The 24,989-nt window shown below is 43.3% G+C and overlaps 1 protein-coding gene across 2 annotated transcripts; it reads left to right on the top strand.

Annotated features, from left to right (window-relative positions):
* Positions 1–24,697, top strand: KLHL20 (kelch like family member 20). Of its 2 annotated transcripts, XM_082766016.1 has the most exons (13): positions 1–59; positions 1,061–1,121; positions 8,320–8,893; positions 13,143–13,301; positions 14,490–14,584; positions 15,803–15,918; positions 16,305–16,488; positions 17,624–17,767; positions 17,937–18,070; positions 18,648–18,856; positions 20,427–20,533; positions 22,777–22,857; positions 22,942–24,697. In XM_082766016.1, the coding sequence occupies exons 2-13, from the start codon at positions 1,099–1,101 to the stop codon at positions 22,970–22,972; spliced, it is 1,857 nt and encodes a 618-aa protein (XP_082622142.1). In that variant the 5' UTR covers positions 1–59; positions 1,061–1,098; the 3' UTR covers positions 22,973–24,697. The 2 variants fall into 2 exon arrangements, with proteins under 2 accessions (XP_082622142.1, XP_082622143.1); XM_082766017.1 differs by having other exon boundaries at positions 22,777–24,697.
* Positions 24,698–24,989: the final 292 nt, after the last annotated feature.

The raw sequence follows: 24,989 nt of genomic DNA on the forward strand, positions 1-24,989 counted from the left end.
CGGGCCCTGCGCTTCCTGCCGCTCGGCACCCACGGCGGCGGCCCGGGACCGCGCCCGGCGTGAGTTGAGGAGGGAGCCGGGCTTTGGGGGGCACGGAGCCGGCGGGGCAGCCCCGTTTGGGGCGTGTGGGGAGGGCTCGGGGCGGGTCTCAGAGGTTTAGGGGCGCCCGCAGGGTGCCCGCGGGGTGCGGGGGGGAGGCAGCGGGGGAGCCGCAGTCTGGTGGTTTTGCCTAAAGTTTGCCCGCTTCGCCCCGTTTTTGGGTGGGGGGAAGGCGGTGCGTGTCAGCAGGGACACAGCATCCTTCCAAGAAGACGTGCTTGCTGCTTTAAATAACGCTTGAAGTAAATTTACTCCTCGCTCAGACCTTAAAACTGGAATTGAGGTGGTGGGTGCTGTTCTAAAGCAGGGATAATCTACGCTAAAATCAGAAATTAGTGGTTCGGGATGGACGGGCTGTGCACTTTGCAGCTGTTAAACCATTCGGAAAATGGGCAGGTAGAGGGGACATGGCCAGCACCAGGCAGCATCAGTAATCCTTGCAGGTGTAGTCCTGGTATTAGCATCGCTCTTACCTCTGGACACGCAGTTATCTTCAGTTTCCAGGCCCTGGTTTTATCTTGCATTGAATTCTGGCCCAGCAGTGCCGTGATTTTTTGGAGGGTGCCAGGCTGCCTTAGATCTCTGCTGAATCTCAGGGAGAGAGCTGCTTCTGCTCGAGGGGTGAGAGGGAGCCCACCCGGTTCCTCGAGACACTGACCTTTGGTGGAGGAGTTAGAAGGATTTGGGGAGGCAGATGGTTTGCTGGCTTTGATCTGTGTGTGCCGTTTGCCTAAAGAATCATTATGCAGCTGCGGTGAAATTACCTTTAATGATGATTATGTTTTCTTCTGCTTTATTCTCTGCAATCTAGACGTCGTTAATCTGGGCTGTGAATTTATAGCTGGGTAAGAGCTTGAAGGCATGTGAGGATGTGCGTGTGGTCAGTTCTGCTGGCCCAGAGTCAGACCGAAGAGGAAAGAAGACTCTTGCTTCACCTTTTTTATTTCTTGTCTTGGATCAGGTCTTGAAGTGTAGAGTGAAGGTTTCTCTTCACGGTGCATGGACGGAAAGCCAATGCGCAGGTAAGATGAAAACCAATTGTCCTTCTCTTACCCCAGTACAGTATAATGTGAGCTGGTTTCAGAAGTGCCTACACCATAAAACTATTTTTTTAAAGACCTGGATAGGAGAATTAGAATATAAAGCATCTATCTGTAGTCCTTGCTTCTATGTATTTAGTTTTCAATATGCTCTTAGAAAAAGGGTATGGAAACAAGCTATAATTCTCCATTCTCCTCTCCCCCCCCTCACTTACTGTCATTTAAAATCCAGTAGTTAATTACTTTTGTGTTATGATTGTGTGAAATAAACTGCCTGGGAATAAAAATGATTTCTAAGGGGTATTATTTTCCCCTTAACTGAAGGAGTTTAGCTCCTTTGATGGGGTAAGGTCTTGGGTGAAAAGGAGATTTCCTCTTCTAATTATGGATGCCAGCTGCCTCTGTTCTAATGAGCTGAAGATGAAGCTGAAGTTTAAGTCTGGCGTATGCCTTGCTGTGGTTATGTCAGAAACATTATCTGTTATGTAGAAGGAAAAAAAATGTTCCAGTAAATTAGCATGACGGCAGGTTGGCAAACGGGGTTGCTGGTTCTAGCTGTTGTTCGCTATCAAATGTGCAATGGCAAGTCTTAACAGCAGATGTATTTCTGCATGCAAGCTGTGTGGAAGCAAAGCATCCTGAAGTTTTACACCTCCAAATGAAGTAAGGGGAACTAATGCAAATTGCCCAGGCTGTCTGTACTCTAGGATGTTAAAAGTAGGGAAACTTTACTATGGCTAATTCTGTAAATGTTAGTGTGAGAGAAGACAAGGAATGGTAACCGTACATGAATATATAGAGTGTTTCTAGCTGCAGCATTTGCAGAAAATATTATTCTGACTTCTATGTTGTAGGAGGAGGTAAGAAATAAATAATCATTTAAACCCTTGAGGAGTGACACTGTTGTTTAATTAAATAAACCCCTCAAGCGCAACAAAAAAGACTGTGCTGCTGCTTCAGTTAAGCTAATGAGTAAACCTTGGGACATGATATGGGCATCACTGAGGCTATGTATTGTTTGGTATTTTTGCCAAGATAAGAAATGTGGTTTTTAGACAGTGAGGATGTATATATGGCTCTATTGTGAGTTCTTTTTTACTCCGAGACAAATTAAGTAGCAGACCAGCTCTCTTCCATCTTCGTCTTCTGCAGCTGAGACTGTTTAAATCTTAACTAACGTAAAACCATATCTCTTCAGATTTTCATGTTGTACTCCATTTATCAAAATGCTCTTGCAAAATAGCATGGAATTTGTGAATAGCTGGGCTTGTGTTCTTGTTTTCTCTCCTTTATTTTCGGGCTCCTAATGGGAAAATCGAGGTTGTAAACTTGTCTGCTGATTTCTCCTTGTGGCGTTGAGGTGGAGAACAAAAGTGCTGAAGTTCAGAGGTATTCTGGGGGTTATGGCCTTAGGTTTGCTGTCCTAGAAGTTCTGTCTGCCACTCAGGCCGGCGTAGTTCTGGTGTTGGGTAACAGCACTGGGCTGAAGAAGGAGAGGTTTTCTTTTCTGGTGCAGACCTTTCACTACCTTTTGTTTTCCCTCCCTCTGTGGCAAGCCAGTGCAGAGCAGGGATGATGTGTTTGACAGACTTACCCAGGCATTATTTTTGGGCTAACCCTTCAGTGGATCACTGTGCCTGCATGTGTTTTATTGCTGCAGTCTAGCCTGACAAGCATGGCTCTACAGCGGGCTGTGGACTTCAGTTCCTGAATATCCTTGTGTTGGAAGGGCCTCTGTGTGGATTGTTAAAATTTCTGTTTGTTGTTCTACTGCTTATTTTAGCAGAAAAGGATGAAAGCTTCCTGACTGGGTTTCAGGCTCCCAGATCTTCCTATGAAGTGCAGCTAAGCAGCTGGGGGAGCACTTGCTTTCATCCTTGTACTCAGGGCTCTGCAGCCATTTCAAACCACGAGCGAGAGTCGTGGCAGATCCTGCAAGAGGAGGGAAGCCAGGCTCGTGTGTTAACAAGCATGGTGACTTGGTATCAAATGCGTACAGTGTCCAGGGGATGGGAAGCACAATTTGAAGAGAAAATGAGTTGCAGCCGCTCCTGTCAGGATTGTAGCAGAGCGAATGCACTGATGTTCGAGCAGGATTTATCTTGCATCAGAAGTGAAGTGGTAGTTGGGGCAGGCTGCGCTTTCTCACTGTCAGGGAGCGGCAAGAGAAGTTGTTCTGCTGAAGGCAACAGCAAGGCAGAGGGGACCTCACCAAGAAGGGCAAAGTCCCGCAGCACCTGGGCAAAGAAGGCAGAGCAGATCTGGTGACCACGAGTCCTGCAATCATCAGGCAAGTCTGTAGTGATGGGGAAGGGCTGGGGTAAAGCAGAAAGCCAGCCCAGGAGGTCAGTGCCAGTGGGGTATGTGGCCAGGTGCTGATGTGCCTGTAACATAGCTCAGGCAAGGCACAAGGGCTGGAGCAGCTCCCAGGCCAAGTGGGAGACCTCCTGGCTCTTTCACCAAGCGCTTTTCCAGCAGCCTGCTTGCTCCCAGGTGACAACGACATTGTGTTGGAGCTGGCTTCAGCGCAGGCGGCCAAACCCTGCCAAGGAGGAGAGGTTGCAGAGCCTGGTGTTGTGCTTGGGGAAACGAACTGGTTGCTTTTCCAAGACAAACTGCAAAAAATTTAGGAGGGTTTTTGGAAGTCTCAAGGAACAACCTCATCTTTCCGCACATCAGCGTCCTCGTTTTTGGTGAAACTGAGAGATTTCTGGGTTTGGACAATGAAAAGCCAACTAAGCAACATAAATAGGGATGTGTATGGCGGATCACTGCTGCCCTCACTTTGAGTCATAAACCTGGCAGCAGTATTATTTTATATGTGCTTGTTTGCATAACAGCCTTGTTGACATGTGCCTAAACCTTGTTGTCTAGGTAAGAAAAGAAGTCAGCAGTATTTTTTACTAATAATTAGATTTCTAATTAATTCAGAGGTTTGTTTGCCACAATTAGGCATTTCCATTTACTTGGTAGGCAGTGTTGTAGTAGACCGAAGGTCTTTGTCCTGGCAGTTCTGTAATAAGTCTAGGAAACCTTTTCTTTGTGTATGCATAGAATTCAAAGCTAGGCTTTGACAGAAATTGCTACTGCTTGGTTCATTATCTTCGTTTGTTGATAAAATCCATTGCTACTGAAGTCCATGAGAGCAATGTATGATTTCAGCTGACTTTTTCAGCCTGTTACTTGTTCTATTTCATGGGTCTCTGTTTCATGTCAGCCTATTGTTTTTTTCAGAATTACATTAAAGCTTTCTTGTAATCTCATGCTAACGCGGACGTAATCTTAAACCAAAAAAATGCAGGCCATTCTGACTTTAAAGTTAAGGAGCTCTATGACAGTATTGGAAAGTATTTTTCTTTGATATTTTTGGAACTTTTGAAGAAGCTGCTGTGTGCAGTAAGGATGGGTGTCTCATAGATGCCTGTGTTAATGATTGAAGTTTTGGGAACTGGCATAGATGAATAAAATGGAGGTAGAGCAGCCTATTTATCTGCCAGCGTGGCAGACTGTCTGCGTTCCCATTTGTACTTTTCGGCAGTGTGCTACAAAAACTGATCCTTTGTCAGCCCTTTCTTAATCCCATTGTGTTTGCTGATTTCCCCAGCCCTGCATTTTGATGGAAGCTAATCCCAGAATATCTGCATAGCTGAGCAGGAATCTTTTATCCTTGCATACACATTTCTTCTTCGTCCCTCAACTCTTCTTAATCACCCCAAGTATTCAGGAGCAGCTCTTAGCTTTGCATGTGTTAGGGGGGGCAGCAGCTAGCCTAGCATGTGAGAATCAAGTGCTGCCTTATGCCTTTCACACCTCTAAGCTACTGAGTCATCGTTTCATTCTCTATGCATATATATGCATAATGCACACATAATGCAGTGAAATTATTATCCTTGTGGAGATGCATGCCGTTGGACGGTGTCCTTTTAATTCACACTTCTGTGCCTGCGCATAGCAGCAACCCACGGTGCTTAACATCCAGCATCTGGCTTGATCCAGGATGGAAATTGCCGAGCCCATTGATCACTAGCTTCTGCATTGCCCACAGATAAGTTATGGATGAATCAGAAGTGCTAATTTGCTTATTGTTCTTTTGCCATCCATTCAGTTTTCTTTAATCATTAACCAGCACTTTCCTTCCCGAAGGAAGGAGGCTGGATACAATGGGCGCACTCGGATAAACAATGCAGAAATTCCTGCAGTTCTTACTAAGCAATTTCCTTTTCAGTTAGCTGACTGAGATGTGTTCAGCAGTCAGATTTGGAGAGAAAAGCCTCTTCTGGCCTGGCACAGCAGGGCTAGGCTCAAATCTGGCTGGCTAAGCACCTGGCACAAGCTGCTCCATCGAGGAGTTTTGGGTGGTGGTGTTGGCAGGGCACACTGCGATCCTTATGGGGTCGTAGCCTTAATCCAGTCTCTTTTGGAGTTCGAATCAGTGCCGACCCAAAAAGCTCTCTGAGACATGGTTTAGGGGTGTTTTTAGGGGCTCGCCTTTGTTTGAGGAAAGCCTGGTATGTTTTGGGGCATGGTGAAGGGGTCCTGCTCTCATAAAGGAGCTCCTGTCACGGTCCTAGGCTGTGTCTTCTTGTCTGTAGCTGTGTGAAATGGGTGTCAGCTTCAGGGGTGCTTGTTCTATGGTGAGATGCTTTGACGGACAGCCTGGTTATGACCAACTGCCCAAAATTATTACGGCAGCAAGCGTCTCAATCAGGCCTTTTTATTTTCTTTTTTTTTCTTTTTTTCCTTCCCCCAGGGGTTTGACACAGCTTTAAATCCCCAAAGCACAACAAAATCCATTTTGCTTGCTTAGCAAGAGATAGACTCAGTACAGGAGGATTTTGTCCCCACCTTTCTCCATCCCTTGGCCGAGGGATTAAATTACTTATCCTCTGGCCTTCGCTGCTGAGGACTACAAAAGAAAGCCCATTAGGTAAATTAATCTTTAGCCAAGGTTTCTTGATTTTTTTTTTTGTAGGAGTACCGTTGAATTTAGTTCTATTTTGCTACTGCAAGGAGTGTTTAGCTGCACTGTCTGTGAGGAACTTTGAAAATGGTCGTCACCCCACAAGGTGAACTTGGGTTGTGGGGGACAGGAGTGGGTGGAGGAGAGTGAGAGGCAGGGTAACAGCAGAAGGATTTGTCAGAGGTGTCAAGAAAGGAGAGCAGTGATGGATAGAAGAAAGATAAGAGTAGGGATTAAAAACAAAATAAGAAATAAATTAAAAAGAAAGCCAAGGCATTTAAGGTGCAGAGGCTGAGCAGAAGCAAGCAGCAAAACCCAGAGGGGAGACCCAGCTGGATCTGTGTAAGTAAGATATGAGGAAGAGGTAATGGTCTGAAACATCTGAACGCGATGATCAAGGAGAGGGTGTGGGGGGAATGGGAAAACAGTCTAAGATGCAAGTGAATAATTTGAACTGCTGCAAAGAGACTGGTTTCCCTGTGGTTAAAAAACGCATTTGACATAATAATGAGAGGAAAGGATGTGAGTTATTTAATCCTTTCCTTCAAGCATGCTGCAAAATACATCGAGCAATGGCAGAGCGATCTCGTTTTAACTCTTAGTATGAACAAAGTGAGGCAGTGTAGCTCCCAAATGCAGTGCACCAGAGGAGCTGGGAATGGATAAGATGTGTGTTGGCTCTTTCAGCGTACCTCCAGCAGCCTGTGCGCTCAGTGGTTACTCAGAGCTACCATCACTCTGATGCTTTGCTCTGTATATTTTACTTCCTCCAAATGATGTTTTCTTTTGAAGTGGAATTTCCGATGTTTTCTTTATTTTCATAGCAGTTGATAGGTGCTGTTGCATCCTTTTTAGCAATTGCATATATGGTATGGGGCAGAAATAATGCTCTGAGCATGCAAAATGACATCTCAGGTGAGTGTGTGGCACACTTAGTGTGCACTGATCTGCAAACGTGGGTTGCTGAAAGCAGAGTTGGGTTTAATTCCTTTCTTGTTTATGGCTGAACTCAGTGCTAATGTGATAGTGAAGCCGGGGATGTTGGCAGACAGCTTGCAAAGTGAGGTATGAGATGTGTCAGCTTGGTTCATCCCTACAGACGTGCAGGAGGGCTCGGGGCAATCCTGCATTCCTGTTCTCTCCAGTTAGCATCCAGGAGCTGTGTGGGGTGTCACCATTACAGACGGGGCACCAAGCATCATCTCAGCACTGCTGCACAGAGGGATGTTGCACTTCAACCACGGCGGAGCTGACATCCACTTGGGGATGCGAGGGATGGAGGAGAGAGAGCTGAAGCTATGTAAAGAAGAACAGCAAGTAGCTAGAACATTATGCACGGAGCTAGCAGGACAGTATTTCTTACCTCCTCTGTGCCAGAAACTTAGCTTGCACCTTCCCAAATGATTTCTCATCTCTAAAATTACCACCTAGACTTTTTCTTTCTTTTTTTTTTTTTTTTTCATAGGCTAATAGTTGATTACTCTGTTTTTGACTTTTTCTGGTTGGTTTGATAATCCCAGTCGCCTTCTGCAGCTCCTAGTCTGCCATTCTTGGGAAGGATTAACCTTTGTTGAAACGTGTCAGGGATGGTGGATTGTGTCAGAAGCTCCCATAATTCAAAAATAACAGAAGAGGTAATGATTAAATGGATAGTTTGTGAACCTGAAAGATCCTTGTTGTAGGCTTCGGGCCATTTTAAGCTACCCAAGTCTGCGTGACAGTTGAGCATGTTCAGGTATCAGTGATGAGTGACCCTATAAAAAAAGGTAGGTGGAAGAGCAGAGAAGTTTGGTTAAATTATGTGACTGGAATTCTTTGCAGTGCAAATCCATCTCCAGCACTGACAAAACTCAAGTGAGAATGGGGCAGTCAGATAATCTTCATTGCTTTGAGTCACTGTCTCTGAAATGGGGGTAATATTTCTCTACCACACAAGGCTCTTTGGAGGTTCAGTTAATAAATATGTATGTGTAGTTGGATGTTACAGCAGCGTGTCATAAAAAGCATATAAAATAGATATAAATATAAGCCTGAAGGTGGACATTTGTTTATTTCTAGGTACACTTTGGCTTGAGACCGCTTCTTTTTGTGTGTATTTATTTTCACGTTCTCACGCGGAGCTACAGGCAGTGCTGTTTTTGCACCTGTAATTGGTGTGAGCATTAAAGCTGTGGCTGGCAGTGATCGATGAGCTGCTGATGGTCCTGTCTCGTGCTGCAGGTGTACCAGTACTCGACCAGGAGAGACCGGAATGGACGTGACCAGCCGCTGCACACTCGGAGATCCCAACAAACTGCCGGAAGGGGTGCCACAGCCTGCACGCATGCCCTACATCTCCGACAAGCACCCTCGACAAACTTTGGAGGTCATCAATCTTCTCCGGAAGCACCGGGAGCTGTGCGATGTGGTGCTGGTAGTCGGTGCGAAGAAGATCTACGCCCACAGGGTGATCCTGTCAGCCTGCAGCCCTTACTTCCGAGCCATGTTCACCGGGGAGCTGGCGGAGAGTCGGCAGACAGAAGTCGTGATCAGAGACATCGACGAAAGGGCCATGGAACTGCTCATTGACTTTGCCTACACCTCTCAGATCACTGTGGAAGAGGGGAATGTCCAGACCTTGTTGCCAGCTGCTTGCCTTCTCCAGCTGGCCGAGATCCAGGAGGCCTGCTGCGAGTTCCTTAAGAGACAGTTGGACCCTTCCAATTGCCTGGGCATCCGAGCTTTTGCTGATACTCACTCGTGCCGTGAACTGCTGAGGATTGCTGACAAGTTCACCCAGCACAACTTCCAGGAGGTAAGGAGCCCCTGTGCTAGAACCATGGCTTAAAACGTGAGACCTTTGGGCAACTCTTATTTTATGCTTCTTTCTGTGAGACCTTTGGGCAACTCTTACTTTATACTTCTTTCCAAATTTTGCCATTTGGTCCGCTAATAATGATGGATGATAGCTGTTAGCTGGGGAACAGAGACAGAAGAGGTACCTGCAGGACTACGTTGTGCTGTTATTGTGTGTGTGATCTGTGGCATTTCATCCCCTGGAGTTCTGTGGTGAATGTGATGTGGAAGGCAGGGCCACAGGCATCGCTGGTGTTTGGTGTTGCATCCGAGGTGGCTGCACAACTGTGTGGCATTGCACTTCCCTTTCAGAAGTATTTGTGATTGGAGGGGCCTTAAAATAAGGACAATACATCAAAAAAAAAAAAAAAAGTATTAAGTAGAGGGATTGGATGTGGGTGTGTGTGGGGAGCATACAGCTGCCTCAGAGGAGTCTTCAACTCTCGCTGCAGCAGAAACAGGATTTTTTGCATCTATTATTCAGCAGAATTTGTTTTAAAGTAATTTAACTAGGTTATTTTTTGGCTGACCTTTATAAATCAAATTATTTTTGCTTCGTTAATTCTTCACATAAGACTTTTTTTTTTAGGAAAAAAAGTTGCTATCTCCCAGCTTAGGGAAGGATCAGCATAATGAAGGATTCCCTGAGCAGTACTAGGAAAAGAGTGGGTCTTTACTTAACTATTACACCCAGATGCAGAAAAGAGCGTGATGCCTGTAAGTGGTGTCTTGCAAGAGCCCTAATTGGAGGCGCAAGAATTTATGTAGATTTTGGAAGTGGGTCCTCTCAGTATGAAGGTTTTTCCCCTGGTAGAAAGATTCATCTCTTGACTTCTCCAGAAACGGTGTTCTTCTGTCCCTTGGAGCAGACAGGTTTCTCCACAACAGGCTCTTCTGTTCACCTGCTTCACAGGTAGATCCTTTCCAAAGGCAGGAGGAACTCTGGAACTGGGTACTGATGCTAATTTAGTTTCCCCAGAGAAGTGGCACTGTGTGATTGATTGCAGCTTGCAGACTTTTTCTTTTCCCCCCCCTGGAGGGAACAGATTGGAATTGTATTAATTTCAGTCAGATAATACTTAAGAAAATTATGAGCAGAAGCAAACACAATTGAACTTGAATGTTGGGCACACTGGAGACAATGCTTGCTATCTAACTGTAGACACATGACAGCAGCTTACTCTAAAAGTTGCAATTAAATTTGGCTTTCCTAACCATAAAGACTGGAAAACAGAATTTGCTGTTTAACATGAGGCTGTTTTTTCTGGAACTTGGTGATTTCCCAGAAAGCCCTATGTTTTATCTGACCATTTTATGTACTCTCTGCTTGCTCTGCATTTCTATTCTTCTGCATTTTTTTTTCGGGAGCAGGATGGTAACCAGATGGTTGTTTATTTTCAGTACTTGGTGGTTTTAATGGTTTGAGCAGTGGTCTTCTTATTATTACATGAGTAGGGCATGCTTACAAGCCTCTAAATAACTTCTTAACAGCATAACAATTTTGTATTTGAATGTTTTAGCATTAATACTTGCAGCTGGCTGTTAAGAGCTGCACACTACGGGGTTCTTTTCTTTCGCAGTTTCTCAAAGATAGCTTCCTGTGTTTGTTTTCCCTGTGAAAGCACACACAGGCAAGTTTTGCACTCTAGAAAACACTCTCCTCCTCCAAGATGATGTGAATTATGATTGACTCAACTAAATCATGGCCTCTGGAAAACAACAGCTTAGATTAGCTCACTGTTTGGCCTGGGCAGGCTTTGGTGTCCCTTTCAGTACTCCAAGAGTTTTGCTGTTCTTCATCCCTAATGCTCCCCTCTTTGCTTTCAGTTGTTTCTCTGCAGCCCATGTTAATGGTGGTCCTTGCTGGGCTCGTGTTTTGGCTTGGTTATTTTCCATCTGGAGAGTGGATTGGTGGCCCCTGATGTAAGCCAGTGACTTGGCTACTTAAGCATCCTCCACTGTGGAGGTAGAGAACGTTAGAAAATGTCGTCCTCTGCGGAGGCTGTGTGGTCATCGTTCTTCCAAGCTGGCAAAAAGAAACACGAGATGGGAATTTCCTGAATGGCAATGTAAAATATTAAGCACTAGGCATCCGGCCAGCCCATGCAGTTACTTTGAGTGCAGTCTGAATTGCTTTATGTCCTCTGCTGTGCTAACCTCTAGATCTATTAATTTTTATGTGTATTACTGCATTACATCATTAACTTCTCGGTGAAATGTTTTTCCAAGTTTTCTATTTCCCTCAGTTTAATATGTTGCCTAAAACCCCTAGTGAATCTTGTGCGTGTAATGTGAAATGGTTCTATTAACAGCTCCGCTGTGTGAGAACAGCCTTCATATTTTTTTGTTTGGTCTCTGACATCTGCGTGAAGGGAGAAAATCCACGTAAGGCTGAACAACTCGTACTTTGTATCAATAGCCAAAAATTGCACTCTGTATTATCTACTCTGACACTTATTCTAAGTGCAGCAGACAACACGAGTACTGTACACTTCCCTGATTTTGTTCACGTTTTGTAAGCAAGTCACTCAAACAGACCACTAATACTAGTCAGATAATTATTAATGTCCTGATAATTAAGCCAAAATAAGCCTAAGCATTTTGAATAATTAGTTTTACTATGTAAACTAGCGAGTTGCATGGCAGTAATAGGCTCGTTTGCTGAAGTGCTTACAGTGAGTTCTGTAGGGCTATTGATGCAGCTGGATTTTCAGAGGGTGGAAGGGGTAGCCTGGATGACCGACCTTAACTCGTAAGTGTTATTTCCAGAGCTTCCATTTCCAGAGTCTGAGGCAGTGCTTAAACTGTCAGGGTAAAATTAGGAGATGGGGAGACTGGAAAAATGCTGATACAGACCTTTGTGAGCCACCCTGTTGGCAGGCTGAGGCTGAAGAAGTGCGTGGGCCCACCTTGTGACTCTCGCTGCCCCTGAAAGCCCACAGGATCCCAGAACAAAGTCTGGTGACTGATCTGATTGTTTTCTGTGTTTCTTTTTAGCAGTATTTGTTGTTGCCAGTAACTGGGCAATTTCTGCACATTTATTCAGTGCTTTTAAGCCATTTCTTTAGGTAATTAAAAGAACTGTACATGTAATTGCTGTTGAGATAATGGTATCATTATGAGCATGGATTTTTCTTTCATTTATGCTGCAAATCATAGCATAAGTCGAGCAATTCTAATGTGGTTGCAAATTAGAAAGACAAGCCAATATTTATCTTCTCTTACTGAATCTCTTGGATTACAGGCTACAGACTGGAAATGCTCGTGGGGAAGTCGAGCTAATGGTTATCAATCAAACCTTTTCTGCAATTCTTCCCTTAGCTTCTTGCAGCTTTGCCATCTACCTGGTACCTGTGCAGAAGACGCAGTGGTGTGCTAGCTCTGCAGCCTCCCGAGGTATTCTGCAGCCTGGTGCACGCGTGCTCTGGGCTGTGCTGTGCGAGCCGTCCCCCAGCAGCAGCCAAGGCCTCCTGAGAAATCGGTCGCTGTCTTGGGTACCGAAGGAATTAACGCGTTTGCAGATTGTCAGTGGCTTGAATTTCACAAGGGATGAGTCCTTAGGAGGCTCTGATTCCCTCTTAAGTGCCTTTGGACTCACACGTGCTCTCTCTATATTTAAAACCAATGAAAGAGACGGGATCAAATGAATCAGTCTCCCTGTCCAGATATATTTTCTGTTCTGCCGCAAATTGGCATTCAGGAAGATTTTCCGTATTCTTTACAGTGCCTCTGGTAACTTATTTCTGAGACTTGCTTCTGTGTTCTGCTTTGGATTCCTTGTGAATAGATCCTCTCTATTTTGATGCTGCTTTTCAGTCAAGTATTTGTCACCTGCGTAACCTTATTTTTACATGTGGTGAAAGAGGAGGCTGATTTTAAAGAAGGGCTTTACTTTTCTTAAATTTTGGAACCTGATCAGTATGTTCTGTGGTTTAACCCTTTAAAAGCGTCATACTAAAAAATTGTGATACTTTTTCACTTGCATCTGTGTTGCTAGGGTCTGCGTTTCGTACCATACAGCAAGCCCTTCGTGTGCTGATGTCAAGGCAGCGATGGATGTTTGGGATTTCATTGGATCTGTCCCTTGGTTTCTAATTCAAGCGGGCTGTCTGTCCTTTAGAGTTGCACTGAAGTGCCGGAGTGGTGAAAGGTTCTGGTGCTTTGGGCCCTGTCCTCATTTTTTTTTGCTGCTTTTTCCATTGAACCAGGTAATGGAGAGCGAGGAGTTCATGCTGCTTCCTGCCAATCAGCTCATAGACATTATATCCAGTGACGAGTTAAATGTTCGCAGCGAAGAGCAGGTGTTCAACGCGGTGATGGCCTGGGTGAAATACAGCATTCAAGAAAGAAGACCCCAGCTGCCACAGGTAATGCTGAGCACAATAACATTTGAGACTGCTTTATCTAGGGGAAGAGTAATGAGGACTGATACGGCGGTGTAACAGCAGCGTGACAGTTCTGAACGCATGCAGTGGCACAGTAGTTCTCTCTGACTTCCACCTGTGTTAGGAGGCTTGCAGTTTCCTTTCATCTAGGCTGAAAGATGCAGTGGCTAGACCTTTTAATAGGGGCTTTATTGAATTGTTTCCAGGTAGGACTTGCCAAACTAGATCATTCCAGTGGTCTGTCCAGACAAACCTGCCTGGATTGCTTTGAGTGTTGTACAAAAAAAAAATAGTGGGTAAGAAAAAGCTTGCCTTCATTTGAGGTGCGTCTTTAAGCTCTGCTGTTTGATTTATGCCACAGCCCTCACGATCTTATATTGGAGCTTGTCAGAATGGTTTTGTTGAAATGCAGCGCTTCATCTAGGCCAAGCCATTTCACAAAGAAGCACCCATTCTGACAAAGCTGTCAACTGGAAAGCCTCTGAAGTCCCAGGCTTTCTGATCAAAAGAAGCGAGAGTCTGTCTACCTCAGTGTTTTTACTTTGGAAATGCTGACACTAAATGCAACTTTATTTGGTGGAAAGCTTTTGAAAATTATTTAAAAGCAAACAAAAACTCTGCTGTCCTCAAGCTAGCTCTTCTTAATGGTGTTAAACTGTGTGCCTTTTTAGGCCCCTCTGTCTGTACCTGTTTGTGCTTCTGAATTCTAAGCTGTTATGAAAGGGATGTTACTTGTTATCTGCAATATCACTCACGTTTAAGAGAGCTAAATGGTTGATAAAATGTTTAACTAGTGTTTCAGGCAGGTATATTGACATCTGTATTTTTGTGAAGGTTTTCAATTGTGAGCTTATTTTCATCTGCTAATAAATCAGATTTTCATCAGTTAATAAAGGGATTGTCCCTTTTGAAAAACTGCCTGCCTGCCTTCTGCCTATCTAAATTGATATTTGGAAAAGGCAAAGGTACTGTAAGCTGAGCTATGTTAAACTCAAATGCTAGAGTTTGGATTGTAAATGACTGTGGATGTTTGCTAGAGAAATTATTAACTCTTTATCAAAAACTTGTTAGTCAATCTTTTTTTTTTTTTTTTTTTTTTCAATTTTACTTCTCTTTGTGTGTGTGGGAATATGTGACTTATCTACAGTGACATTCTGGTTTGTGTTGTAGGTCCTACAGCATGTCCGTCTGCCACTGCTGAGTCCCAAGTTTCTTGTGGGTACCGTGGGCTCTGATCCTCTTATTAAGAGCGATGAGGAATGCCGGTAAATCTCCTTGCTAATTTACAGAATAGGATTGTGTTGTCTTTGCATGCCTTATTTACATCTGTTCTCTGAAACTGTTTATTTGTCACTAGTAAATGGGTAATATCTCAGTTTCCTCTTTTGCAACTGGGAGGAGAAGAAATGCAAGACAGCATTTCCTATTTGCATAATAGTTGGTAGTGTGCCATACAGGATTTTTTTTTTCTTTTAAAGTTTTCAGTGAAATAGCAGATTTTGGGTACACAGGTTGACTTTAGGTAAGATACCCTTCAGTGTATTGTTTTCCATTTCACATTTTTAATTCTGTAGTCGTGGCTCTTCATTGCAGCTTACCACTTCCATGGTATTTATTCATAATCTCTTCATGACTTAAAGTAGTTTCTGTATGCAAAACATCTTGACTTTGATAACTCCACAGGACTCAAGGATTAGAGTCCGCTGTTTTGTGCAATGCTAGTGCAAAGAAACTGTTGTTTCCTTCTCTTGTGGTATAAGTCTCACCTTTCTGGTTTTGCTGAGTTTTGCATTATCTATGAAGCACGCAATTTTTCTTTCTGTGCTTAATGTGGAAAAGCTAAATGGATAGGCTAAACTGTTCTCTTCCTGAATTAAGCATTCATACTGGGGGAATTCCACGCTTTTAGAGGGAAGGAGGACTTTTTTTCTTTTTTGTTTTATTCAAGGGTTTGGAATATTAGGATTAGACCAGGTGACAAGTCATGAATGGATGGACATTGTGAGCTGGCCAGAGCTCATGGAGAAAATATTCATCAGAAGGGTACTATCTCCATCTATTGGTCGTGTGTGTATTATGTATTCGTGTGCTTTTCGAGTCCTGTTTTGTTCCTAGGCAAAACCACTGATTTGTTAAGACTTAGCCTGAAGCAGACTGGGTTTTTCTTTTCTGTACAGTAAGCCTGACAAATCTCATCATTCTTTTAGTCAGTCTTTATAGCTTGTAGTATCTAATATTAAACTCCAGCCAAATATTGATACTGATCTACTTCTGTCACTGTGTAAATGACTTGTAAGCAGTTGATGAGTATTTAGGTGACAGTGCGTGTTTTAACTAGAGCTATTCATGCACTTACGTGATTTGTGAATACCTAAATTGTACAACTGCTGCTGGCTGCTCTTGCCATCAGTTTTGGTTTGTGCTTTTTCCTTAGACCTGTATCACGTCAGCTCTGGGAATTAATATTTTCCTGTGTTGCACAGGGATTTAGTGGATGAAGCCAAAAACTATCTCCTGCTGCCGCAGGAGCGGCCACTGATGCAAGGACCACGAACCAGACCACGCAAACCCATCCGCTGTGGAGAAGTACTCTTTGCAGGTGTGCACAGCTCCTGCTGGCTTAAGTCAGTAGATTCAAGTCTGTGTTTTTTATTTTTTTTTTCTGGTGATAGCGTTCCTGTAAGCCTAATCTTTTCCACATCTTTCTGAAGTGACCTGTGTGTTCATATTTGGAGGTTTGAGTTTAATTTTCTTGCTCATGTTATCTTTTTGGTGGTATTAATGCCACAGTACTCCCAAGCTTATGTAAATCACCTTGAAAATGACATTGTCTTCCAGTTATAATGAGGAATGAGGAACTCTGAGAGATGTCAGCCTTAAACCAGTAGCCACAAAGTCCAGAGGGATCATTTGTATGAGGCACATGTACAATACGTGAGCTTGGTGCATTGCTGTGACACCATTTCTTGTGTTTGGTTCCTACAGTGGGGGGCTGGTGCAGCGGGGATGCGATTTCCAGTGTGGAGAGGTATGACCCTCAGACCAACGAGTGGCGGATGGTGGCCTCCATGAGCAAAAGACGCTGTGGTGTTGGAGTCAGTGTTCTGGATGACCTGCTCTATGCGGTGGGAGGCCACGATGGTTCCTCTTATCTTAACAGTGTGGAAAGGTAGGTCTTCATAAGGCCTGTATGCAAAATGCTAGCTCTGAATATCTAAACCTGGGTGCAGCCTTTTAAAAATGGTTTGGTTTTGTGACCTGTGTTCTTTTCCTGCTGAAAACCTGAAATTTGTTACCTACGTGGACACCCCTTCAATATTGTGTTGGTTTACTGCTGAACTAGGTCTTCACATGTAGCACCTTCTCATGTTATCCCCAACTGAATGAGAGAAGATGTAGCCTTTGGTATAAGGAAGGAATAGGCAGGAGGTGGGTCTGGCTGTAGTTGGGAGCAGTGATGATCCTGGTTAACCTTCTTTGCATTTGCTGGTTTGTTTTTAGCATTGTTGAGGAAGGTGAGGCTACGGTATGCATAGCTTCAATGCTGAGGGAAAGCATCCTGGAATTTCATTGTGGGTTGGTAACTACAGAATAAAGGAACCTTGCAAACACAGGAGGAGGAAAATAGGTCAGTTTTGGACCTGTGGAAGACGAGTCAAACAAGCTGTGTCAAGCTTCCTGTTTCTGGGAGCAGCATATGGCAGTCTGCATGGCTAAAAGCCCCATGACTCAAGCACTCCTAGCGCTCTCAGTGTCTTCCTTTTAACAAATCCAATGAGCTATACAAATATCTCATTCCTACCCTTCTTTCGGCATCTCTTTGCGTACTTCTGGGCTCCCAAATCATGACCCTAGCGTTATGTCTCCAATGTTCTGCACTGTATTTTCTTGTCTCTGGGCTCCCAAGCCCACCTGGTTCCTTCATCTTTATCTAGAAGTGCAGGTCTCACTCAGTGCTAGCTGAGTTCTTGTGTGACCTGCAGAGAACATCCAGCGGAGCAACTCTGCCTGCTGCTCTCTGCACAAGTGTAAGTTACCATGTGTCAGCCAGACCCTGGTAATCTGCTCTCTTACGAGTCTGAAGCTTTGATCTTCAGTTTGAATCATCCAAGCTGCAGTCTGAACATCCTTGGGATAACGTGTTGGATGCATTACATCATTTTGGGATACTTACTCAACTTACAAATAGTTCTGGTGCAGTTCAAGCTCAAGATAGGCAAACTTTGCTGCCTCCGTACTTCCCAAGCATGGGGGAGTCTGAAGCATCCTAGACAAACAACTTGTCCTCTTTGGTGTTTTTCTAGATATGATCCCAAGACCAATCAGTGGAGCAGTGACGTGGCCCCCACCAGCACCTGCAGGACCAGTGTTGGAGTAGCAGTTCTTGGGGGCTACCTCTATGCCGTGGGTGGCCAGGATGGTGTCTCTTGTCTCAACATTGTGGAAAGGTATTTAATTTTAAAAGTGGGTCTCTTAGCAGGTGCAGATCAGCTTCAGAGAAGGTAAATGTTCAAATCTCATGGGGATTTTTCTTTGGAGAGAATAAGATGAGTCTTTCTGCCTCTTTTGTGAAGACGTTGATGCTTTGCTGAGCTCTGGTGTTTATTTCCCTGCCAGGTATGATCCCAAAGAAAACAAATGGACTCGAGTGGCTTCCATGAGCACCAGGCGCCTGGGAGTTGCAGTGGCTGTCCTAGGGGGCTTCCTCTATGCAGTAGGAGGCTCTGATGGAACTTCTCCTCTCAATACTGGTATGCCTTTTGCTGTCCCTCACTGCAGTCAGAGCTTGTCACGGTCCTGTTTGTTGTCCTTAAGTCTCCAGGTAGTAGTTGAATACTGTGGTGGTTGTTTGTTTTCTCCTTCAGGTGTGGTTTTGCTCTATTGTTATTCACTCTATGAGCTTGTGAACCCCTATTACCTGATTGTGTATGGTGTCTTTTTGTTTCTTGATGCTGCATTTGGCAGTGTTTCCTGAATACCATACTTCGTTCATTTGCATAACAGCTGCAAGCACATCTTTTTTTTCCCCCTGCAATAGCCCTTGCCCAGCAGGGAAGGTACCAAAGGTCAAACTACTGCAAGATGCCAATGCAGATCATTTTCTAGCACTGCCAACTCATTCTTGAGCGAAGATGCTTTATATGATTGATTGTGTAGGATTGGAGAGAGGAGAGAGAATAGCAGCCTTTTTAGGGAAGGGAAACATTAGAGTGACAGAACAAACTGGTACATTATATTTTTGCTGTGTGGAAACTGTAGTGCCTTTACAGATAGAGCAATAGCACTGCTTGCCAACCCTGTTGTCCAAAAATGTCGTTTCCTCTGCAGTGGAACGATACAATCCCCAGGAGAACCGCTGGCATACGATTGCACCCATGGGCACTAGAAGGAAACACCTGGGCTGTGCGGTGTACCAAGACATGATATATGCTGTGGGAGGCAGAGACGATACGACAGAGCTCAGCAGTGCAGAGAGATACAACCCTCGAACAAACCAGTGGTCTCCTGTTGTGGCCATGACATCCCGCCGGAGTGGAGTGAGTTTGGCTTGGTTTGCTTGCTTATAATGTACGTCTTGTGAGAGCGTGGGACAGAGCATCATCTTCTGAGATATTCCTCTTGCTTCCTCTGTACTTTCACCTCTATTCTTCTGTGAGGGAAATGTTTGCAAAGAGGCAAAGCAACTTAAGACTTGAGAGTGAAGTGGTAGTTGTGTCAAGGCATAGACAGCTGCTTAACATGCCTGAAGACGGGGACATTCAATATTAGAGAACACTATTCAAATTAGTACCTGGTCTCATCCTGCAATGTGCTTTGGATGAATTTAGAGATGAGCAAACCTACCTGCCCAGAAGAAAGAGCTGGAAAACTGGGCAATTGTATTTAGATATGAACTTCTTGCTAAGCCTTTTCATTGCCTTTACATGTGTGGGAACAGGATTTTTGGGCTTTCACTTAAAATGTTGCTTCTCTTCACCAAATCATGTGGGTATAGGAAGTGACAGCGTGTTTTCATCAACTGCTAATCTTCCTGCTTTTAGTAGGCATCTGAACAAAAGATTAACACAGTGTTTTAAGTAGTCATCTTGCTTGGGCAGATGCAAATGTTATGAATATTTATCGCTGGATACTGGATTATATAGTAAAGCATGGATTAATTCTGTATGTTAGTATTTCAGTGTCTGGTGAGGCAAGTGTGAATCATAACTTGCTCAAGGACTGGTTTTGGGGACAGAATGTATATTTCCTTCCTCAAGCTTATAGTACACTGTTCAGCACTGTCCCTCTTAGTCACTCATTAAGTGTTATTTTATTATGAATTTATTTCATATGTGCTTTGTGTAGAAATTGCTCAACAGATGCATTTGTATTTGCAGCCCTCCTGAGTTTGCTCTAAATTCCTCAGAGGCAAAACAATGAGTGTTTTACATTGTGTTCTTGTCGTCATCTCTGTACCACAATGTTTTCAATAGAGGTGACCTTCCTAAACCATAGAACAGTTTGAGATTTTGGTGATTTTGCACTTCTGTAGAAAGGTAGGCTGGAGACCAGGGTGCTTACAGATGGTCCAAATCATAGCCCAAAAGGAGAAGGCCAGGGCTTGTGTATGGTTCTGTTACAGTTTAAGCAAGCACTCCAGGCTGTAGGCTGGTAGATACTCCGGGGTGTGTGTTCTCTTGTCAAGAAGTTCCATCCAGGACACGATGTGTTTTGGCTGGCAAAGGCTTAGGGCCTGATGTGTCTGTAACCATTCAGGCAGTTCTAATTCTTGTAGCTAGTAATACTGGGAACCTTCTCCTCTTTCTCTGAGACATTCTCTGTTTTCAGACGTATATTAACCTCTTAATGTCTTGTAATTTTAAACCCAGTATTTGGACTGTGTAGCATCCTGTATCAGCCTAGAATGCATCTAGCTAGAACATACTATTTTGTTTGTCCTCTTTTCTCCAAAAATTCTCAACTGTAGATTGACTTTCCCCAAACACGGTTACTAAACCCTTTTATTAATACTTGTTTTAACCATTCATTTCAGGGCATGCATTGAGGAACGTGTCTTTTCAGTACATCCCAGCTAAACAGTGACTATCTGTGATGGTTGTTTTGCAGGTTGGCCTTGCAGTGGTGAACGGACAACTAATGGCAGTGGGGGGGTTTGATGGCACAACGTACTTGAAGACCATTGAGGTGTTTGATCCGGATGCAAACACATGGAGGTAACTAAGTTTGTGAAACAATCAAATAGCAATCTCCAGCTGTGGCTGCTGCCACCCAGCTGGAACTGTCCTAGGCAAATTAGAAAAATGACATACACCATCATGAGGAAATTGGTGCAGTAACCAGCATGAGTTTCGTACTGTAGCTTGTTGGTTTGCATGAAACTGTAAGAAAGATGATTGTATTGGGGAAAAAAAGTGAAGACACAGGAACTTCTTTCAGCTGTTGCTACCACATTATTCCAGAAGTGCAGTCTAAGGCTGAGAAACCCCTATATACGAGGGGCACTTGCTGCTCGCACTAACCTTGTGGCAGGCTTGCATCTCTGTCACTGGTGCCTGACTGTGAAATCCTTCCCTGACAATATGACTTCTCCATTTAAATATGGATGGAAGTTGAACAGTTTTAATAATATCCTGATGTCATTTACCTACTGCAATCCCCATGTCCATGACTACAGGAGTAACGGGCAGTTGAGAAACATTTTCTTGCAAATTTCTGCTTGAACTCCAGCCATTAACTCCATTTTAGGTGAAATGGGAGTGAGTTCTGCCTAATTTTTTTTCCCACCCTGGTATTGCAAAGGGTAACTAACACGTAATGAATAAAGTCTCATTGCATCTTTTTTCAGGTTGGAAAGCCATGTGTAGGTAGGTAGGTTATTGAGACCCAGACAAAAGCTATTTATCAGTCTTTCTAGGTAAAATGTCATACTAAAACCTAATTTGTTTTTAAATGTTGCTTTTGAATGTACAACAATGAAGCATGCCGAAAGAGATCTGCCCCTTCTGTTTATTTTGGGCTCAGTCTCTTCTACTTCCAAAAACACGCTTGCCCTTAGCAGAACGAGCTCACAGTCATGGTGTTTTAGAATTCAGCCTACTCATTTTTGGCTATCAAGCTGAGGCTCTGAGTTCCAAATCTGTCTGGAGGAGCTGAAATGAAATACTTAGAGCATATGATGTTCTTCCCCTTTAAATCTGGAAGGCAGCAATTAGAATTTCATCTGATTTACAAGATGAGAGAAAATCATGAAATTGCTGGTTTGTATTTCCCATTTCTTTTCTATTCATAACTATGCTCGAAAGCAATTACCTGTATGTTTATTCCTAAATCTAATTAGTATAAAGTTTCAATCTCCTATCTGTATTCTTGTTCCTTTAGTAATCAGGAAGGATTGGAGGGAGAGGAATAGAAATTAATGTCCTTATTCTTTCTGGTATAATAATACAAGTAAATTAATCCTTCTGAGAGAAGGTGTCATCAGAAGCAGTAGAGACCCTTCCCGTTGTTTGCTGAGCTATGGTCAATGTTTTATGAACTGCTGAGGAAAGAACAGCTGAATAGAAAGTAATACGTACTTCATATTCCTTAGCTGCATCGTTTCAGCTACTTCCAGTGACTGTAACCATGACATATATTGCATTAAGAGTTACTGTCTGGCGTGGCTTCCACAGAAGCTTAGGAGGTTGTTCAAGGTAGTAGCTTGTGGGCTTTTCCCCCTTCTTAATTCGATGTAGCTAATCAACATCTGGTCGTCTTCCTTTTCTTTGCTGAACTTCTTGCTCTGAGAAGGTTTTTAGTGTATGTGTGTAGCCTGATGAGAAATTCTTCTGATACAATTTGTTAAACCCAAATGGTATCAGTAAGAGTTGTTTGAAGAGCTCCTCTTTCTGCCAGTAGACTTCAGTGGCACAGAAGTATGCAGCTGAAGTGAGTAGGATACTGGAGTCTATAGGGATCAGATTTCCATGTGAAATGCAGGCACCATTTCAGTAGCATATCTTGGAGAAGCAGATGGTGCTTGGGATGTGTTACATCTTGGTCAGATCAGCTGAATTTAGGGTATTAGAAATGTAAGTTGAATTGTAAGTGACAACCTTATCCTTGATCCAGTGCTATCCAAAACGTTAGCCCAAGGTCAGCTACAGCCTGTAAATTGTTTTTTTTTTAATTTCGCACACAACGAGACAGGGAGAAAGCAAGTGATTACTCAAGTAACAGAAAACTATCGTGTCAAAACAAGAAGCAATTTTTGTTTTGATGGAGAAGGGCATAAGCAAATAGAAGTGTTTACCTTGGAAGTATATAAAAAGCCTGCTACCCTGCAACTTGTCACGATCCCCTGTAACCAGAGGTTATCAGTGGGGTAACTGTGGTTTCAAAGGCTGGTTCAGTCTTTCCCCTGGTAGCTCCATGAAAGAGGTGAAGCAGTGTGCTCACGGAAGCCTTGTCTTTGCAGGTTGTACGGTGGGATGAACTATCGCCGGCTGGGAGGAGGAGTAGGTGTTATCAAAATGACACACTGTGAATCTCATATATGGTAAGCATTGAGAGGGAAGGAGCCCCTGAGCTTCTCGTTTCTAGAAAAACTGAAGAGACTTGTTGACACTGGACCTCTTTGCAGCTCTAGTATGAACGGTCTAGACCCGATGTAACTCTTTCTTATGGAACTATAAAAATGACTTCTGTCAGAGTGTGCCCAATGGGAGACCACGTTGTCAGACTCCAGGGAACCACTGGACAAAAGTAGAAGTGTCGCTTATGTCCGTATTTTTTCTAAATAGTCTACAATTTTGAATAAACCAAACTGTAAATGTCGCTATAGTGTAAGTAATACTGATGTAAAGACTACAAGCTATAATGGGAGTCTGGCAAGGAAGAGGGTTTCCTGCCTTCCCTCCTGCTGTGAGCAGTGGATGTGGCAGCTGTGTGGTGGGCGAAAGAGGAAAGTGATACGGAAAACATTGCTTTTGCCTTATTTACAGAGAGCTTCAAAAAAAAAAAAAAAGTACTTGACCTGCAAGGTGCCACCTTTGCACAGAAGCTTTCCTGTGCTCAGAGTATATTTATTTTTTCATTTAATTTGTATCATGTATTTTCTTTGTATCGCTCACAGCGATGATTCCAGCTTTTTATATACATATATATGTGTGCATATATATATGTATTTTATATATATGTATATGTGCGTGTGCGATTTGAGTTTTGATGAGTTGATGGTTAGGGCAGGGCTATGTCCTGCAAGCTATTGTGGTTCCAACCCTTGTGGTATGTGTTAGGGTCTCTTAGAGTACAGGAGAGGTATGAAGATGGGTGCCCTGTGTATCTTTTCAGTCTTGCTAGAGGCAAGAAGTAGAACTGGAACTCTCATATATCGACTGAATCAGTGAAATGCCCCAAAAGAGAGTGAAAAGGATTTCAGACAATGCCTTTTTAGTGTACAGTGTATGGTACAGAAGTTCAGCTTTTGTCTCTCAACGCCCCTGTATATGAACCTAGAAACAACTTGTTGCTTACTTAGAAAAATCTTTCTCACGTTGCCTACTTAGATATCACTCTTTGTCTGAAGCTGGTATGCAGGTGTCATCTGTTAATTCTTACTAGCCTAGATCAACACTCCTCAGCTTCTTGCTAGAGTGGCAGACCCGCAGTCAGTGCCTGCTGTGAAAAATGCTTAGACTAGCATCACCTTAGCTGCCCTCCTGCCTCTTGTCTGTGTCTTCAGAATTCCTGTTGTAAAACACCGACCGTGACGAGATGGTAACCTCCCTTTTAGTGATTTTTATGTACTTTCTCTGGGCTGGTTTTGAGCAGGGAAAGGTCTGAGACTCATGAAAGAGTTTGGAGGGGAAGGACTCTTTGCTGGCACTGTAACTTGTCATGTTTTGGTGAGTGCAGAGGTACCCAGGGGTGGGGAGAGAGGAAAGAGGAACTCTAGACTCAAAGATTCTGATACGTTTGTACTGTAATTTCTATACAGTATGAAAGAAAGACCTGTTGCACCTGACGTAACTTTGGACCTTACTAAATCTGATTTTAAAAGAATAAGAGGACAGGACTGTAAATTCTTGAGATGAAAAAGGCAGTGCTGGTATCTTAAGTTCTTTAACTTCATAGTTTGATTCATGTAACTCAGCATTTTAATGTGCTTGAATATAGTAAAAATTACACTACAGTAATAAATGGGTCATTAAAGGTTTTTAAAAAGCCCCTTTCTCCTCGAGGTTGATATTGTGTTTACATATGAAAATCATTTGCACCTTTACAAGGAAAACAAGTATTCTGTAAACAAATGTTTACATTTATCATTTATGCTTTTTTCTAGCATGAGTAACTTGTATAAATAGTGCTATCTTAATAAATTTCTTCTATGCTGTTTTTTGTTTGTTCCTTTACTTGAAAGCAGTGGTTTTCTATAGTTTGTGTACGTACGGTGGATATAGATGCTATTTTTTTCAGGTACCAGTCAAAGTAAAACTGGTTTAAAAACTCTGCTGTTTGGTGTTAACCTCAATTCCTTAGAAGCACATGATTCAGAACCAGCTTTTTTCCTGGAAGAAAGCATCTGCAATATCTTCCTAAATCTAGCTCTGCTGACTTAACTGCAGTTACCTATTCCAATTTGTGGGTAAGCCTGTAAAAAGGAAGTAGCCCTTCGTTCCAGCAATGTCC

The sequence above is a fragment of the Aythya marila genome, assembly GCF_965140915.1.
Source record: "Aythya marila genome assembly, chromosome: 8".
NCBI classification, from domain to species: domain Eukaryota; kingdom Metazoa; phylum Chordata; class Aves; order Anseriformes; family Anatidae; genus Aythya; species Aythya marila.